Source organism: Lagenorhynchus albirostris, chromosome 3 (assembly GCF_949774975.1).
Source record: "Lagenorhynchus albirostris chromosome 3, mLagAlb1.1, whole genome shotgun sequence".
In the NCBI taxonomy this organism is placed as follows: domain Eukaryota; kingdom Metazoa; phylum Chordata; class Mammalia; order Artiodactyla; family Delphinidae; genus Lagenorhynchus; species Lagenorhynchus albirostris.
This window is the reverse complement of record NC_083097.1, coordinates 129,311,121-129,328,625: the sequence shown is the minus strand read 5'-3', so window position 1 is coordinate 129,328,625 and position 17,505 is coordinate 129,311,121. Positions and strand designations below refer to the sequence as shown.

Below are 17,505 nucleotides of genomic sequence, written 5' to 3'. Positions count from 1 at the left end.
ATCCTTGGAAAAGTCTTCTCAGCCACATCCTACCTATCCTGCACACCAGTTGGACCTTGTTATCTCTGGGTGTATTTGAGATCTTCTCTGTGTCTTTATTGTTCTGCAGTTTCAGTTGAATCAGCTGCTGATTTTCATCTGTTTATCCTGCTTGGGACTCATAATTTTTGAATCTGAGTATTTATGTTATCCATAAATTTTGGAAAATTCCCTTCATATATTACCTCTACTTCATCCTCTCTTGTCTCCATATGGAACTTAAAGAAGACGCACCTGGCATTTTTTTCTGTCTCATGTCTCTTAGCCTCTTTGGTATATTTTCTATCTTTTTATCTCTCTGTGTGATATTCTAGGGAATCGTCTCCTATTTTTTTCTAGTGCACTAATTTTCTCTTCAACTCTGATTTGCTGTTTAACTCTTTTAAAATTGAGATTTTATATTAATGACTACATTTTTTTTCACTTCTGTAAGTCCTAATTGATACTTTTCCAAATACATCTTATCTTTTATGATAGTGTCTTTTTCTTTTAAAAGTATTTTTGATTACTTTTATGTTTTTACTTGTACTTCTGATTCTTGCTCATGTATGTTGTCACATAATTTATAACTTTGCCTTGCTTAGGGCAGACCCAGAATAATTAGTTTATGCTTTTTACTGTGGTTTTGGTTTCCTTTTCCCTTTTTGACCTAGAGATTTCTTAACTTGCATTTAAAAGTGTATTTGTTATATCTTTCTCCAGCATATCTAGATGTTTAATAGTGGGGGTTTTATTCTGCCAAATTGCTGGACGTAGGTGTCCTCTAGGTCCCCTTTTATAGACTATCATAATTGTCATGAACCATTAAACAATAATCATCTGTTTAATGCCTTTCTTCCCTGCAAGAATGTAGTTCCATGGGACCCGGACTATGTATGTCTTACCCCCAAATTGCAGCTCCAGCTCCTAGCCTAGTGCCTAGAATGTTGTAGGGATCAATATTATTGGAATAAATGAATGAAGTGGAGGCAGAGGTGGCTCTGGATGTCATGTCAAAATGGGTTAGGAACCTCTCTCCATCTTTTTACAACCTTTTAAAACAGTCTCACCTTTCCTTGAATGCTACCCTTCCCTACAGTGATTTAATCACTCTGTAATTGACACAGTGTCTTACAGGTGACGTTACACTATTGCTTTCATTTACCTTCTATATAGATTATCCCATTTGAACTTAAAACCACTTTGGACCTAGGAAAGGATGAGATGGTGATCCTCTCTTTATAGATGAGGATACTGAAGGTCAGGAGATGATATGTCTCACCTTTTGTAAGAGTCAGTAGTAAATCCCAGAGTTAAATCTAGGTGTTTTGACTTTAATTTTACAGGACTCTGCCTTAGCTGTTTGGAATGTATACCAGAGCTTCTTTATGTGAAAATAAAGTCCACTTTGCTTCTTTACTTAAATACCTGTTTCTTGCTAAAGACATCATCATCTAGGAAAGAATGGGTGCTACCACTCGCTTGGTGCTGTTTTGATTTCCACAGCTAGAATCTCAGGACTCAAATGACTTGATTTTTCATTTGGACCATGTACTTGCTTCTTTGGAGACAAACATTACAAACCACCTTCTGTCAAAGAATCCAGGTTGCTGGAGAGCCCTGTTCGTGGCCTAGTAGGATGTGGAGGTGTCTGGTAAAGGCTGGTGTGTTACAGATCACACAACAGAAACACAAGGTTCATCAGTGTTTGCCACTTGGAGGGGTAAGATGAGGCGTGGGAAGGGGACACATGGGCAGCAACAATCAGAGCAAGCTGAGGCCACCGGGTCAATTTCCAACCTCAGGGCTGAAGGTCTTGGGTGGCTGGAATCTCCCAGGCCCACAGGTGTCTAAGAAGAGACCTCTTGACAGCTCCCACTGTGGCCCTGGAGCCATGTGGCAGGCACAGCAGCTTCCTTTCTGAGGTAGGGAGGGGAGAGGGAGTACCAAGGAAGCAGATCTTGGCTACTTACCTTAGGGCGGACCCCTTGGGCGTCGCAATGCCATAGCCTTTGGAATCCAAGTTACCTCCCACTTTCATGGTGTCACAGGGTTTCCTCTGCTCAATATACTCATTCATGGTGGACTCTAGAAGGTAGGCGTATTTGCCTTTGGATTTCCTTACTCGGATCATCCCCTCCTCCGTGGTCCGCACAAACACAGATGGTTCTGCTGACTTCATGTACGTCCACATCTTCTCAAACACGGCGATTTTAGACCTCTGGCAGGGGACAGGAACGAAGCTGGAATTAAGCGCTGGCTGTGCGTGGTGGCATGGAGGTCGGCCCACACACAATAGTGAAGAGCCAGGTGTGGCTTGATCACACATTCATGAGCGAGATTAGCTCAGGAAGAAACAAATTATCGGTGATTGCAAAATAAGAGGCTCTAATTAGTACCAGTAGGCTTCAAAGTACAAATACCTTGCAAATACAGAATGAATAGGAGAACTCAGAATCTTTTAATTACTGCTGATAGTTATAGCCCTCTTAAATATGGGGAGAGTTAAGAAACTGGGGCTCTGTCTGACTTTTCAAGACATCAGAGGACCTATCTGTTGTTCAATAAGGTCATATTCACAGAGCCCTGAAGAAGTGGAGAGCTGACGATATAGGTGGAGTCTGATTTCATCGTTAAAGGACAACACTAAAGAATTTCTAATAGATCATAGGTGCCAAGTTCCAGTCATCCCGTATTGCAAGACTGGCCCTCAGAATGCAAACTGTTGTCTGATCAAGTTAATAACTTGGGACTTAATACTGTCTTCTGCTTACATTTCAAAAGCCTCTACCTCCAGCCAAGCTGCTTTCTTCAGTTCCTCCTGAACTCATTTTGGGCCTTCCTTCCTTTGTGACTTTGCCTCATTTGTTCACTCCCCTGGATATGTTGGTTCTCTCCAGCCACATCCTACTCAGCATCTCACAGATCAGAACAAATCCTGTGTATTCTGAGACTATCTCGGTGCCAAGGACAGTAGTTCTCAAACTCTGGTGGGCACCAGAATCATGTATAGAGACTGTAAATATGCAGACCCCCTGGCTCTAAACCTAGAGATTCTGATTCAGCAGGTGTTGGATGGAGCCTAGAATAAACCTTTTTCAGAAGTTCCCTAGTTGATTCATCTGTATGGTCTGTGTGGCCCTCACTTTAGAAGGAATAGTGTGAGGATTGACGTTCCTCTAGGACACATTGTCCAGGCACTCACTGCATGTCCAAGCTAGACTTTTAGGATTGAGAGCCATTCACACCTGGGCTTAGGTCTCAAGTTTGTGAACACTACCTGAGGGTAGGGGACGTCTTCCCTTCTGTGGGTCCTGCACAGAGTCTAACCTTGCATCTATCTAGTAGGTTCTTAGTGAGGGCCCATGGTCTAGGACCACAAATCCACCCTCTCACATGTGATGCTCTTCCTAAAAAGCATCCTTTCCCCAACAGGTAGATGTATTTTAGGGCTACTGGTATCTGGCTTTTGAAAATGCTTTGTAAATGGACAAGTGTTAAACTCATGTAAGGGACTATTTTTTTAAAGACAGTTACTACTAGAGTTAGGCCCCCTATGTAATCTAGTGGTTGATATATAGATTACAGATTTCTTTAGTATAAAATTATCATTATACATGCAATATGTCATTATTCTTTGCACACAATATCAGGTTTATTTTCTCGATATCAACAAGCGTTGGCAAAATATTGATATGCAGTTAGCTTGTTGCTTGAGCCAATAAAGATATTTGGACCCAGAAAAACTCTAGGTCTCAAGGAAAAATGAATGGAGATCGTTACTGAGAATGTCAGGGAAGTGTTCGGTAGAGTGAATTGTAAGATAGTCTATAATTAGATAAATGAGATGATTTGTTTCACTAGATGGTTTACAATCTGGGAAGGACACTGGCCTGGGGGTGAGGACCCTGGGTGGTAGTCTTGGTTCTATTGCTAACTTTCCTCATTTGTTCTATAAGGAGTTTGGACATGGTAACCTTTACGTTCCTTGCTAGCTTGAAATATTTGGTTCTTTACGTGAATATTTATCATTCAAGCAACAGTGTCCAGGTGAGGGAAAAAAAAAAAGAAAGGAGAAAAGGGAGGGACGATTATCAAAGTTAGGAAAAGAAATATCCGAGACCAATCGTAGCATCTACAACGTATTGAATATTCTCTCACAGGAAACAGGGAAATAGATAAATTCAGCTGTGACCAGATTTGCGGATCATCTTCCAGGCACAAAACCAGCAAGACACGCAGCAGGGCAATTGCAAGATGCAATGTGACCTGGCAGGATGCTCACAGCGGGGGAACACTGGGCTGCTGACAGGCAGAGCTGCAGAGCGCTCTGGGCCACAGTATGCAGAAAATTAATATGTCCCCTCAGCCTCACCCCAGTGCCCCCAATGCCAAGGCTGCACTCACAGTCGCTCAGAGTAGAACTATCAGGAAAATGTCATCTCCAGGAATGCGAAGGCAATGCGAGTGGCAGGGAGGATTGGAAACAGGCTTGGGGTATTTGTTCTTGGATCTCTCTCCTCATCCGCAGCTCCCACAGCCCTTCACACATCTTAATTAAACTGTCGGTGGAGGATTAAGTGACTCTGGGTTGGGGCTGCCGAGAAGCTCTGGGCTGCCACGGGGATGAAAAGCCAGACTGTTCAGAAGTAGAATTCTTGTTGCCCTATTCCCTCCTTCTGCCTTATGGGGGTGGTAGGTGACCTTGTCTCCCCACCCACCAAGGTCCCGGTGGGATAATTCTCAAGGTCAGCGTCACAGAGATGGAAGGGCTCACAGGACACATCGGGTCAGCAGCACTCTTTTTTTTTTTTTTTTTTTTTAACAGGTGAAGAAACCGAGGCCCACAATGCAGCAATGAACTGTCCAAGTCATGTAGCTTGTTAGTGGCAGAGCCAGGAGGAGTAAAACCTCATCTCCTGACTGCACCCCTAGTACCTTTACACTACGACTAGCTGTTGCCCTCATTTTATGCTTTACGTTTCACTGGCTGCAGGACTCTGGGCAAGTAACATAACCTTTCTGAGCCTCAGTATTTCTCTCCTGACAATGGCGATAATATGGACTCACTACACAGTGTCGCCATGGACATTATATGAGGATAGAACACTTTAAAGTGGTAAAGGGCATACCCCAATGCCTGGCACGTAGTAGGTGTTCCGTAAGTGGTGCAATTACTACTAATAATTATGACTTTTCTTCTGGTTGGACTTTAGGGTAGAAATGCCCAATACATGTTTGGCTTGGTACCAGTTTCCCTTCCTATATACATGGCAGACATTGATAGCAATTAAAGAATTCTTTCATACTGAGCCCGATGTGACCTCAGAATCCCTCTTAACATAGAACTCCAGGCAAGCACTCTTGACCAATCAGAGTGAACTGTTGATACAACCTATTTGCCTAGTCTAATGAAGTAAGCCTGGCTAGGGCACAGAGCTTGTCGAATATGCACTGCCTTGGTTCTAAATGCCTAGCACAGTGCTCTGGACAAGAGATAGTAATATGTGTATTTCCATAGTTATTAACAGAACGTGGAAGTCTTAAGTCTTAGCTGTGCCTCTGAATTAGCTAGGACGTGCACATTTTCTTCTTTGGACCTCACTTTCCCCAACTACAAGAGTGGAGGGTTAGACTGGATTTGTCTATGGGCCTATCTAGTAACTTGAGCGATCTTTAAAAAAAAAATGATTAATGACACCATCCATTAGGACAGTGTGGTTCAGTGCAAGAATATTTGGGTCAGAATGAGGAAATTCAGATTTTGAACCCCTCCCGGACACTTGCATCATGAATTCTCTGCATCTCAAATTCTTGCCTGCAACGTGGACACACAACCCCTGTTCTGCCTTAGGTCACGGGTGAAGCATAAAGGAGACCATGGATGGGAAGGGGCTTCGGGGGCTGTAACATGCGAATGTACCGGGGTGGAGATCATGCGTATATAATGAGTGGACAGATTAGGTGGTTCCCCGACTGCATCAGCAGGGCTTGGGGCATAGAACTGGCTTTATGGACAAATATCGGGCATCTCCTTCATACTCTGGTTGCAGGCTAAAGATGTCAGAGAATTGTAACAAGATTACAAGTGCTTTTTCTACTAACTGGTTGGGTTAGCCTAAGCAAGTCATGTTTCTTTCTAAAATGACGACTCTGACCAAGTGACCCCTAAGTTACCTTCTTGCTCCAATATGTTGAAAATGAATGATTTTAGTCTTGGAACCTCCATCAGCCATGGTTAGGACTTTGGTCCCTCTTCTGCCTGTCATACAGAACGCAGAGCCCACGATCAAGAGGCTGTGCACAGCACCCTGTGGGTTCACTCAGAGTCTGGGGTTTGCTCCATGAAGTTGCAGTGAGAACCCAGTGGGTCTGCATAGGATCCCCACCCTCTTGCCCGAGGCGATGCAGAGGCTAGCTCTGTATTCTCCTCCTCCTCCTTATTGGCTGTGTGACCTTGGGCAATTACTTTTACCTCTCTGAGCTTCCTTTGTAAAATGGGGATAACAAATCCCCAACTTGCCTCCGATGAGATGAAATAAGTCATGAAATGTGTGCTTCTTAGCACAGGGCCCAGTTCATAGTATGTGCTGAGGAAGTGGTAGCAATTGTGTATTATTTTTATTTGATTAATATATGGTAACTCCCTGTGCTAAACATTTCCAAAGTCCAGGGAACTACAGGTTTTCTTGCTTTGGAGCATTTGTTCAAGTTGCTCCTTTTGCCTAGAATGTAATTAGCGTACCCTGATCTAACTTGGTTTCATGATGTCTAGAGATGTTTACAGGTCTATCCTTTGTGGCCACAATCCCTCCCTACCCCTCCTTCAGGATGGCTTTCAATTGCCTACACCCTCCGAAGCCCTAATGGGAAATGGAGCCCCCATTCATTGTTTTTTGTTTCCTTGTATTTTAGATGTCCATCTCTTTTCATCTCATAATGACTCTTGGAGGTTGACATTATTTTCCTCATTTTGCCTCTAGCCACAAGACATCTCCACCACCTCCACTCTCACTTCACATTTTCTGTATCTCCTGGCACTATTTAATAGACCGCCTATTCCAGTCATTATTTCCCATATAACATCTTATTCATCAAAGTCTCCAAGGAGGGGACACAAGGGCATCAGGTTGGAACCTTGTTCCTCGCTGTTCCTAATCAATTACTAATAAGGCTGAAGGTGCTTATAGGAGCAGGAAGGGAATTATATGTCATATCCTTTGCAGCCCTTGGAGAACTTGGCACAGACTGGTATACATAAAGGGTCTAATTCAATGCAAGAGCTTTGAAGTTTCCACGAATGCAGAAATGAAGGTTTCTCAGGGATCCGTAGAAAGCTGAGAAATGTCTGTTTCCCTGACTTACGCTCAGTTAAGCAGTTGCCTATAATCTCATGCTAATGAGAAGGATATTTTACTGACAGTAGTGGTTCCCTTTTGTGGAAGTGCCCTGGGACAAGGGATGTCCCTACCCTGAAGAACTCCTTCGTGGATCCCGCTTCTAGGGTCCCGTAAGCGATTTCTGTCTGCTTCGCTAGGTCCTCGGCACTCTCAATGGGAGATACCATCCTCTCCACGGTCAGGAAGGCGGCCAGGTTGGCTGTGTAGGAGGAGATGATGATCAAGGTGAAGAACCACCAGACGCCGCCAACGATGCGGCCGGACAGGGACCTGCAGCCCAAAGGGAAGAGGTGTCAGAAGCACAGAATCAATTACATAAGACTGTGGGGAGGGGCCGGGGGCCAGCCCCAGCCCATCAGCAGAGCTGTCAAGCCCTCTTGCACCCTTCTCTTCTGTCAGCAGGGTGTGAGAATCCAAACGTCAGAGTCTCCTGTGCATTTTCCTTCCTTACTGTGGATAAGGATCTGTGGGGTTGCCATCCTTCATGGGTGAGACTGCCCTGCAGGTACATCTTCACGCTCACTCTCACACATACATACACATCGAGACACGAGACACATGCCAGCAAAGACACAGATATGTCAACGTTTGTCCGCAAAAACCACAAACATGTATAAACATCCTGTTACAAGCAGTTGCATATATGCCAATTGTATGTGCACACGTATATAAACGCAGTGCATTTACACAGATGTCGCACACATTTGATTATGTCCAGAAATGTATGTGCACACATATATAGACGCAATGCATTTACACAGATGTCGCACACATTTGATTATGTCCAGAAATGTTTCCAGACTGCCTTCTCGCCACTGCCCTCCTGGCTGGCAGAGGCCGCCAAAATGATGGATTAGAAGGAAGGGAAGGGAGAACATTTTGCAAATAAAGACAACACTAGCACTCCGTCCAGCCACCTTGGGGAATGTCACTGTTGAGTGCAGACACGGTTCTCCTCCTTATCAAAGAGAAAGAGAATTTGGCTGAAATAAAAGACAAAGGATAGTCTGATCTGGATCAAAATGGCAAATATGACAATCATATGTGAGACAAGAAACTTATCCTTGATTTTTGGGTCCTGTTCTCTCTTACGCCCAAAACTGTGAAGAGAAACGTGACCAGCCAAGAGTTCCACTGTGATTGTTTGGATTTGGCTAGGAGACTTCAAGTCCGGGGCTTCCCAAAGATGTTACCAATGACGTAGATATTATATGGGGTGATTTTATGTGGTGGCTAGACATGGCATCGAGCCATACTCAATCAGATAGTGATAAAGTTATTTGCATTCCATTACTCCTTCCATGCTGCTTGGTTTATTAAGGAAGTGTCATCCTGGAGCTGCTGTGCCCTTAAGCCCTTTATAACATGTGCTCCGACAGCCTCAAGCTCAGAGGTGACAACGCTTAACTAGAACCTCATGCTTAACATCGAGAGCAATCACCAATCCAAACCGTGAGCTCTATGGATAAGGAAACTCAAGAGTCCCAGATCCTACTGACTTGGGAGCAACACCCAGGCCTGCTGGCTTGCTTGATTGTTGAGACTTTGTCAGCCCTCTGTGTGTTATTCCCATGTTCCTGTCTGTTCTACTTTGTTTCGGTTTCTGAGAGACTCCTTTTCACTTCAGGCAGACAGTGCTCACCCCAAGAAATCCAACGAATACTTGTTATTGCTTGCTATATAGAAAACACTGTTCCTAGATGCTTCACAGGAAGGGGGAAATAAGAGACTTGTTCAAAGGGATGAGAGCAGGAGAGTGCAACAAAACGATGTCCTTTGAAGAACAGCTTCAGGAAGAGGGGAGACTCTACAGGAAGAAAAGGCTTGGAGAGGTATGTTCACTGAAGGTCTGATGTGAGGCTTGCGCCTTGTGACCTGAGTGAGGCGCATCTGGCAGAAGTTGCAGGAAACGGATGCTATCTAAATAGGAGGAAGATCTTTTTGATGGGCAGGGTAGTACAACAGTGGCTATCCTGGGGATGAGAGTGAGTGTCCCTATTTCTGAAGATGTTCAAGTGATAAACTATTTATAGCGATGTTGTACTTGGTGCCTACCCTTGGTCCTCCAGGGTACTAAGCGCTGGGGACACAATAATAAGCCAGACAGAGGAAAGGCCAAGCATCACGTGGGACCAGAGACCAACTGCTTCCTCTTAACACTCCTCCCATCTCTGAGACTGTGTGATTGGAAATCGTACATAAGTAGATCAGGATGCATGGCTTCCATTGGTAAGTCAAGCAAGATGTGGTACCTAGAGGCAAAATCATTTTCCCAGTGCCCCAGGCCTAACACACAGTTATACTCAAGATCACACCAGTCTTCTGATAACTAGTCCAGTGCTCTGTTCACCTTAAGAGACAGCAGATACAAGTGTCCAAGCCCGTGTGAGGATGCTGCTGCTTTTCCAAATCTGGATGATCCCAGTGGCATCTGACCTGGACTTCTTGCCTCCATTCAACCCCCCTACCCCCCATCCTCCCACTCCTCTGCCGAATCAGTTCTCGACAAGGGAGCCTGCATGATCTTTTGGAAAACGTTGATTACATCTTGTTTCTTTGTTGCTTAAAACCCATCAAGGCGCTCCTCTTACACTTGGAATAAGATTCAACTCCTTGGCCCGCTCTCCAGTGCTGTCCCACAACGTGGATTCTGTAACTCTGGTCCCTCTGGAATTTGATCCTTTATACTCAGAAGGCTCTCACCCTTACCACATGCTGCTCTTTCCCGTGATCAATCCATCAGCCCTGTTCATCCTTCAGCCCTCATCCTAGTCATCACTCTTTCAGCATCCAAGCACATGACTCTCAGAGCCCCGTGCAGCACACATTGCAGCTGGTGTCTGACATCTGTTTGTGCGATTGACTGTCAGGTGTACCCCTAGATCACACGCACTGTGAGACGCGCCATGTTGGATCTCTAGCACCCAGCGCAGAGTTAGCCTCAGGAACAAGCGAATGCACAGATGCCACCTCTTTTAGAACCTGATGGTTACATTCACATTAGATTCTAGAGCCCAGGAATCATTTTCAGGGCCAGGAGAATTCTAACCTGCTGTGGCTCAGGATGTCTGGAGTCGTGGTTTCAAACTGTGTGTTCAGGATGGCAACCCAGCTGAAGTATCCCAACTTGGGAATCCTCTGTTGAAGCTCAAAGACCTCCCAAGAAAGGTTCAGGCTTACGGGTCCTTTTTCCTGTTCTTTAGTATGTATTTGCTGGATGTTGAGAGGAGCTTACCCTGCATGGTATTCCCTACATCCCTGCCTACTTAATGAAGATAGCATAGAAACATTCTTCTGCTTCACAGCCAGCAGAATAACTGTCATTGTGGAAGAACTGGAGGGCTGGGGAATAGGCTCTTCAAAATGGGACATGATTCCAATGCTTCATTTGTATTCAATTTGTAGTATGGAACTTGAGTGTGAGTGAACCCCCTCCTTCAGTTCAGACCTGGCACAGGCAAAGCTGGGCCTCTACCTAAGAACTCTGTATTTTCCCAGCTCCGTCCCAGAGGCAGCCCTTCACTTACAGCCCCACAACCTTGGCAAACTGCCTGTCTAGCTGGGCCTCAGTCTTCCACTTCTGTTTAATGGGTGAGACTAACCCTACTTCATGGTGAGAAACCAAAACTTTCAGACCTAGAAAAACTCTTAGTCCATTCTTTTCCTTTAATGGAGACAAGCTATCGAAACTAAAATGGTAGAGGGGAAAGTACTTTGAAAAGTGCTGTTGAAACAGAAGACATTATTTTTATGATGATGATGATTCCCCCAGAGGGTCACAGGGCAAAGCATCACTTTTCTTCGTAGGGATGGCACAGCTGTAATCTGAACCCTTTAAAGGTCTGCCTAGTCCCCTGAATTTTATTGGTCTCATAACTTGGCATAGCTCTTCCCCAAACTCCCTAGGTGATCAAGGAAACCCTTATGTTCCTCCAGAATTGGCCACAATTTATGTGGCTTGTTGGACCTTTATCATACTTGAACTTGATTCATAGCTCTGTGAAGTGGATGGGAGAGGGATGAATGCCCCAATGTGGCAGATGAAAGAACTGCAGGTAAGAGATGTAAAGGGACTTGCCCGTGGTCACACAAGTGAGGCACTGGCAGAGCTGGGACTAGGACCCAGACTTCATATTTCCTGTCCAGCACTCCAGCCACTGCAGAGCATTCCCTCTTTCACCAACTTCTGGTTCGTCCATAGATGGACATGGACTTCCTCACCCCATGACGGTTCATGAGGTTGGATCACAGCCAACACTCACCTTTCTTTTTTTTTTTGTCTTTGGGACTATTTTGATTGATTGATCAATTGATTTTTATTGAGGTATAGTTGATTTACAATGTATTAATTTCTGCTGTACAGCAAAGTGATTCAGTTATACATATATATACATTCTTTTTTTTAAAAAGTCTTTATTTATTTATTTTTGGCTGTGTTGGGTCTTCGTTTCTGTGTGAGGACTTTCTCTAGTTGCGGCAAGCGGGGGCCACTCTTCATCACGGTGTGCGGGCCTCTCACTATCGCGGCCTCTTTTGTTGCGGAGCACAGGCTCGAGACGTGCAGGCTCAGTAGTTGTGGCTCATGGGCCTAGTTGCTTCGCGGCATGTGGGATCTTCCCAGACCAGGGCTCGAACCCATGTCCCCTGCATTGGCAGGCAGATTCTCAACCACTGTGCCACCAGGGAAGCCCCCATTCTTTTTTTATATTCTTTTCCATTATGGTTTATCCCAGGATACTGAGTATAGTTCACTGTGCTATACAGTAGGACCTTGTTGTTTATCCATTCTATATATAAAAGCTTACATCTGCTAATCCCAACCTCCCACTCCATCCCTCCCCCAACCCCCTCCCCCTCCCCCTTGGCAACCACAACTCCATTCTCTATGTCTGTGAGTCTTTTTCTATTTCATAGATAGGTTCATTTGTGTCATTGCTTAGATTCTGCATATAAGTGATATCATATGATATTTGTCTTTCTCTTCCTGACTTACTTCACTTAGTATGATCATCTCTAGTTGCATCCATGTTGCTGCAAATGGCATTATTTCCTTCCTTTTTATGGCTGAGTAATATTCCATTGTATATATGTGCCACGTCTTCTTTATCCATTCATCTGTTGATGGACATTTAGGTTGCTTCCATGCCTTGGCTATTGTGAATCACGCTGCTCTGAACATGGAGGTGCACGTATCTTTTTGGATTCGAGTTTTGTCTGGATATATGCCCAGGAATACTCACCTTTTGTAATGCTCCCTGGAACCTTTGGGATCCACACAAAGCCGTCTAGCCACCACCATCTCCACAGCATTAAAAACCTGTTTGCATTTGTTTTTCATTGCTGAATAACAAATCACCACAAGTTTAGTGACTTCTAACAGCACTCATTCATTACCTCCTAGTTCTGTAGGTTAGAAGTCTCGGTGAGGGTGTCCAGATTCTCTGCTCAGGGTCTCACCAGGCTGAAATACAGGTGTTGTTTGGGGCTGTGGTTCTCATGTGGAGCTCAGGGTCTTCTTTCAGGCTCACTGGTTGTTTGCAGAATTCATCTCCTTGTGGTTGTGGGAACGAGGTCTTCTTTTCTTTGTGGGCTGTCATCCAGGTGCTGGCTTCAGCTCCCAGAAGCTGCCTGCATTCTTTACCATGGGCCCCCGCCACCTTCAAGCAAGACAGACTGTGGCAAATCCCTCTCATTCTTTGAATTTCTCTGACTTCCACTAGCTGGAGAAAATGCTCTGCTTTTAAAGGGCTCATCAGATTGGGTGACGTCCACCTGGATAATCTGAAAGTCAGCTGGCTTGGGACTTTAACTACATCTGTAAAATCTCTTTACAGGAGTACCCAGGTTAGTGTTTGGATTACCAAGAGACAGGAATCTTTAGAATTGCATACACCATACTGATTATTCATTCATTTTACAAGCATTGCTTGTATGGCAGGCACTGTTGGTCACAGGGGAGATAAAAGTGACTACACCACAGCCTTTCCCTTCCAAGGAGAAAGTGGGAAGGCGGTGGGCAAACATGGGCTTTGGTGGTCAGACACCTGATTCTCTGTAAAGTGCTGTGTATGGAGCGTAACGATCACTCAGTAAAGCCATTATCACCATGTTATATCCATATCATAAACAGTCATTATAGTATTATGTTAATTATGTGACAAGTAAGAAAGCAGCACTAAGGGAACACAGAAGGGCTTGCTAGTTACTCTGTTGGCAGAGGGGTGGGGAAAAGTTACCGGAGGAGGAGAAAGTTGTGCTAGGTTTTGAAGTATGAGTAGGAGACTGCCAAGCAGAACAGGTGCAGGGGTGGGAGGAAGCAAGATGGATAGAAATAAAAAGGAGAAGGTGAGTGGGATATCACCTCCTCTGTAAACTTCCCCACCTTTGCCAGCAGAGCACCAAGCAGCCCCTTCTGTATTCCTGTTACACCACGATCATTCTGCTCTTAGGATTCTAACCACGTTGTTGTGATGGTTTAAGGTGTCACTGTGATTATCTATGGTATTTATTAACATTGATGGTGATGGGTTGAACTAAAACAGAGCGCACAGACATTGGGAGAAGCAGGATGACTAAAGAGGTGAAGACATCAAAGTGATAGGATTTGGCGATCCACGGGGGCAGAGGCAGTGAGCGAGGGAAATGCTCAAATGCCAGTCCACATCCACCGGGTGAATGCATCCAGACGTGGCCTCTGGAGCCAGATGCTGGCCGCTAGATGCTGCTCTCTTCTGGCAAAGGCTGTTTTTTTTCCTTTGGTTAACGAGACACTAAGCATAGCATTAAATGCATAACTTGATGCCAGGAGAAGATAGTGAAGATCTGATGGGACCATCTTTTGGGTTCTGATAGTTAGCATTACCTGTCCTGGTTGTGGATTCGGATTCACCGCAGACCTTTAAATGTATACTTCTAATCTCACAGCTTGGATTTGTCTTTCTAGACGAGGGGCCAGCATTTTTTTTCTGTAAAAGGCCGGGTGGTAAATATTTCAGGCTCTGCGGGCCTTATAGTCTCTGCTGTTGTAGTGTGAAAGGAGCCACAGACAGGATATACACACGTGCACGTGGCCGTGTACCAAACAACTTGCATCACAAAAGCAGGCAGCAGGCTGGATGTAGCCAGTGGCCTATAATTTAGTGACTCCTTCCCTCAATCCTACTCTGAGTCTGAGAGACCTTGGATCGAAGTGAATACACGACTTAGACATTTTTTATCACCCATCCAGTTATTAGTACCTGCCCACAACCACCCAGATAAAGTACTGGAATGATTCGTTTGCCAGTTACTTTTGTGCTTTCCTCAAGCAGAAGGGAGAAGGCGTTGGTTAAGAGATTGGGCTCAGGGGCCACACACGACAGGATAGAGTCTCCTGCCTCATTACTCACTGGTTGTATGGTATTGGGCAAGTCATTGAAACTCTTGGTGCTTGTTTCTTTACAAAATGGAGTGTTAGTACTCATCTTAAAGGTATTCTTCATAATTAAAAAGAAAAAAAAATACCAGTGAAGCATGTAGCTCTGTGCCTGGCAGAGAGAGCACTTCTGCCAGGATGGAGATGTGCAGACAGTGTTTGGCGCAATGCCCTGGCTGGAGGTAGGGGAGCAGGTGCTATGGCCGGGGGCCTTCCGAAAAGTAGATACACGGGGCCAGTGTAAGGAGTGGAAAGTTATTAAACAGGAATCAGTTTCTGATCTCACCAATCTCCTCTCCACGACATCTCTGGCAAGGGGTTGGATATGGACATTTCTTCTTTATTTCAAAAGCATGTCCTGTCATCCCCAAGAGGAGGGAGACAGAAGGGACACCTCCTGTGTGCCTTCATTCAGCTGAGCTCGAGAGGTCACTGAGCTCAACCTATTTCCCTTGGTCATCTGCTTCAAATGGCTATTTTTAAAAAGTAATGGAAACAGAGGCATGAAGGCAGAGGTTCAGATAGTCCATCTCTAAATTACGGGGAGAAAAAAAGGTCCATCTTGACTAGTTACTCAGCTGAGCCATGTTCAGAGAGAGAGGCTCACTTGGTATCAGGCCTCAAGGTTCTCAGACTGGGGTAAATAGCTCCGGCCAGATGCAACGGCTGCACTGATGAGGCCACTTCATCCAAGATGCTGTGTCTGGGTGGCAAAGCATTCCATTTTGACCAGCTGCAAATCACTCAGCGCTTCCCTGGCAGAGTAGGAGTGAGTCATGTTAATTGCCCAGCTGCCGGTCACTGTGTTCCAGCCCCGCAGGAGGGGGCGGGCCCTGGACTCCTGTGCTGAGTCTCAGGGTGGGGAACTTGGGGGTTGGACAACAAGCTCCAAGGAAAGCCCAGCACTCTGTAAGCTAGTGTATACTGTTGTAGAATTTGCAGAGCTATGTTTCAAAAAGGGATGGTTTCATGTTCCTATTATTTTCCATTTAGGTAAGCTATGGGAGTGTAGCGTGGGCACAGTTTGCAAAAGAATGAAGATCAATTCGTTCATTTTTAAAAATCTGCTAATTCTTTGGTCCACTCTCTAAGCTTCAGTCTCCATATCTGAAGATGGAGATACTGAATTCCATGTCATGAACTGTGAGAATTTGATGAGCAGGTCATGTTTTGCATCTAGCTCAGATACAGCAGGACTCAAGATGTCAGCTATAGTGATGCTGCCGCTGCTATGATGACGATGATGGTGGTGGTGGTGGTAGAGATGATGATGATTTCTTCTGGAAACACTCCACTTCGCTTCTAGGCGCCGTACTCTCCTCAGTGTCCGCCTGCTTTGCAGGTTGGTCCTGCTTGGTGTCCTTTGCTGGTTCTTCCTTTCCGCTTAAGTCTTAAGTTATTGTTGTGTGCAGAACTCAGGCCTTAGCCCTCTTCCCATCCCTGTCTACCATCTTTCCATAGATGATCTCTTCCAAGCCCATGCCCTTTATATACATAGATGCTAAGAACTCGTAAATTTCAATCTCCAGTTCTTCTCCTGAACAGGAATGATTAGTCTTCTCCATCTTCCTCATCTCAGGAAATGGCACCGCTGTCCCCACTGCTGTTCAAGCCAGAGGCCAGGTCGACAGTGCTGACTTATCTCTTTCCCTCACCTTCACCTCCAGTCCATCCAATCCAATCATCCCCCATAGTCAGTGGTAACGTTCTAGATACTATATATTAGCATCGCGTTTCCTTGCTGCTTCTCTTGACCTTGTACAACCCACGTCCACACAATAGGCAGAGGGACCGTTTAAAACTGTAAGTAGGATCACGTTGTTCTTACCCCACTTAAAGTCTGTCACACTTAGAAAATAAAATCCAAATGCCTTGCTGAGGTCAACCTGATCTGACTCACCTTTAATCTCATCTGGTACCATCGTTACTGCCATGGCTCTGCTGCAGCCTCACTGGCTTTGTTGCAGTCCCTAGAACACACCGAAGTCTGTCCCACCTTAGGACATTTGCAGTTGTTCCCTCTGCCTGGAACTTACTTCCCTGAAATTGTCCCAAACCTCCCTCCATGTACCCTTCAGGTTTCTGCTCAGACATCATCTACTCAGGTACACCTCTTCAAGTATTGTCTCTCTTCTCCATCTCTCTAATCTTACCCTGTTTTTTTCATAACATTTATCAAAGTCTAATGTGATCTTTAGATAATCATATACTTATTGATTTGGTTATTCATTATTACCTGTCTCCTTCCACTAAAATGGAAGTTCAGAGAGGGAAGGGGTCTTTGTCATCCACTGCTATATCCCTGGCACCTAGCAGAGTGCCTGGCACATAGTAGATGCTCATTGAACATAGGCTGACTAAATGAATGATTACACAATGTTTATTGAGTACTGACCACCTACCAAGCCTGATGAGAAATACTTAAAAAGTTTCTTCTTAAGAAAATCAGTTTAATGGAATGAATGTGACCCACACAGAAGCAACTGTGATACCTGGACTGGGTGAACAGCACGGGAAATCACTGATTAAGTGCTACGAAAGTGCACAGGTGGGGAAAGCCATGCCCAACTGGGAAAAGTCTGGAAAGGTGGGCTGAAGGAGGAGCCATTTGCCTGGGATGTGCAGGGCGGGCAGGCTTTGAGCACTCTGACATAGAAAGAAAGGTATTTCCTG

At 45.0% G+C, this 17,505-nt stretch overlaps 1 protein-coding gene across 4 annotated transcripts in view; it reads right to left on the bottom strand.

The window, feature by feature from the left end:
• GRIA1 (glutamate ionotropic receptor AMPA type subunit 1) overlaps positions 1 to 17,505 on the bottom strand; it is a 302,524-nt gene that overhangs the window by 36,049 nt on the left and 248,970 nt on the right. For all 4 annotated transcript variants that reach the window (XM_060146492.1, XM_060146493.1, XM_060146494.1 and 1 more), the window contains 2 exons: positions 7,490 to 7,688; positions 1,992 to 2,239 (listed from right to left, as the gene is read on the bottom strand). In XM_060146492.1, the coding sequence (XP_060002475.1) occupies positions 1,992 to 2,239; positions 7,490 to 7,688 (447 nt within the window). The remainder of the gene's footprint in view (positions 1 to 1,991; positions 2,240 to 7,489; positions 7,689 to 17,505) is intronic.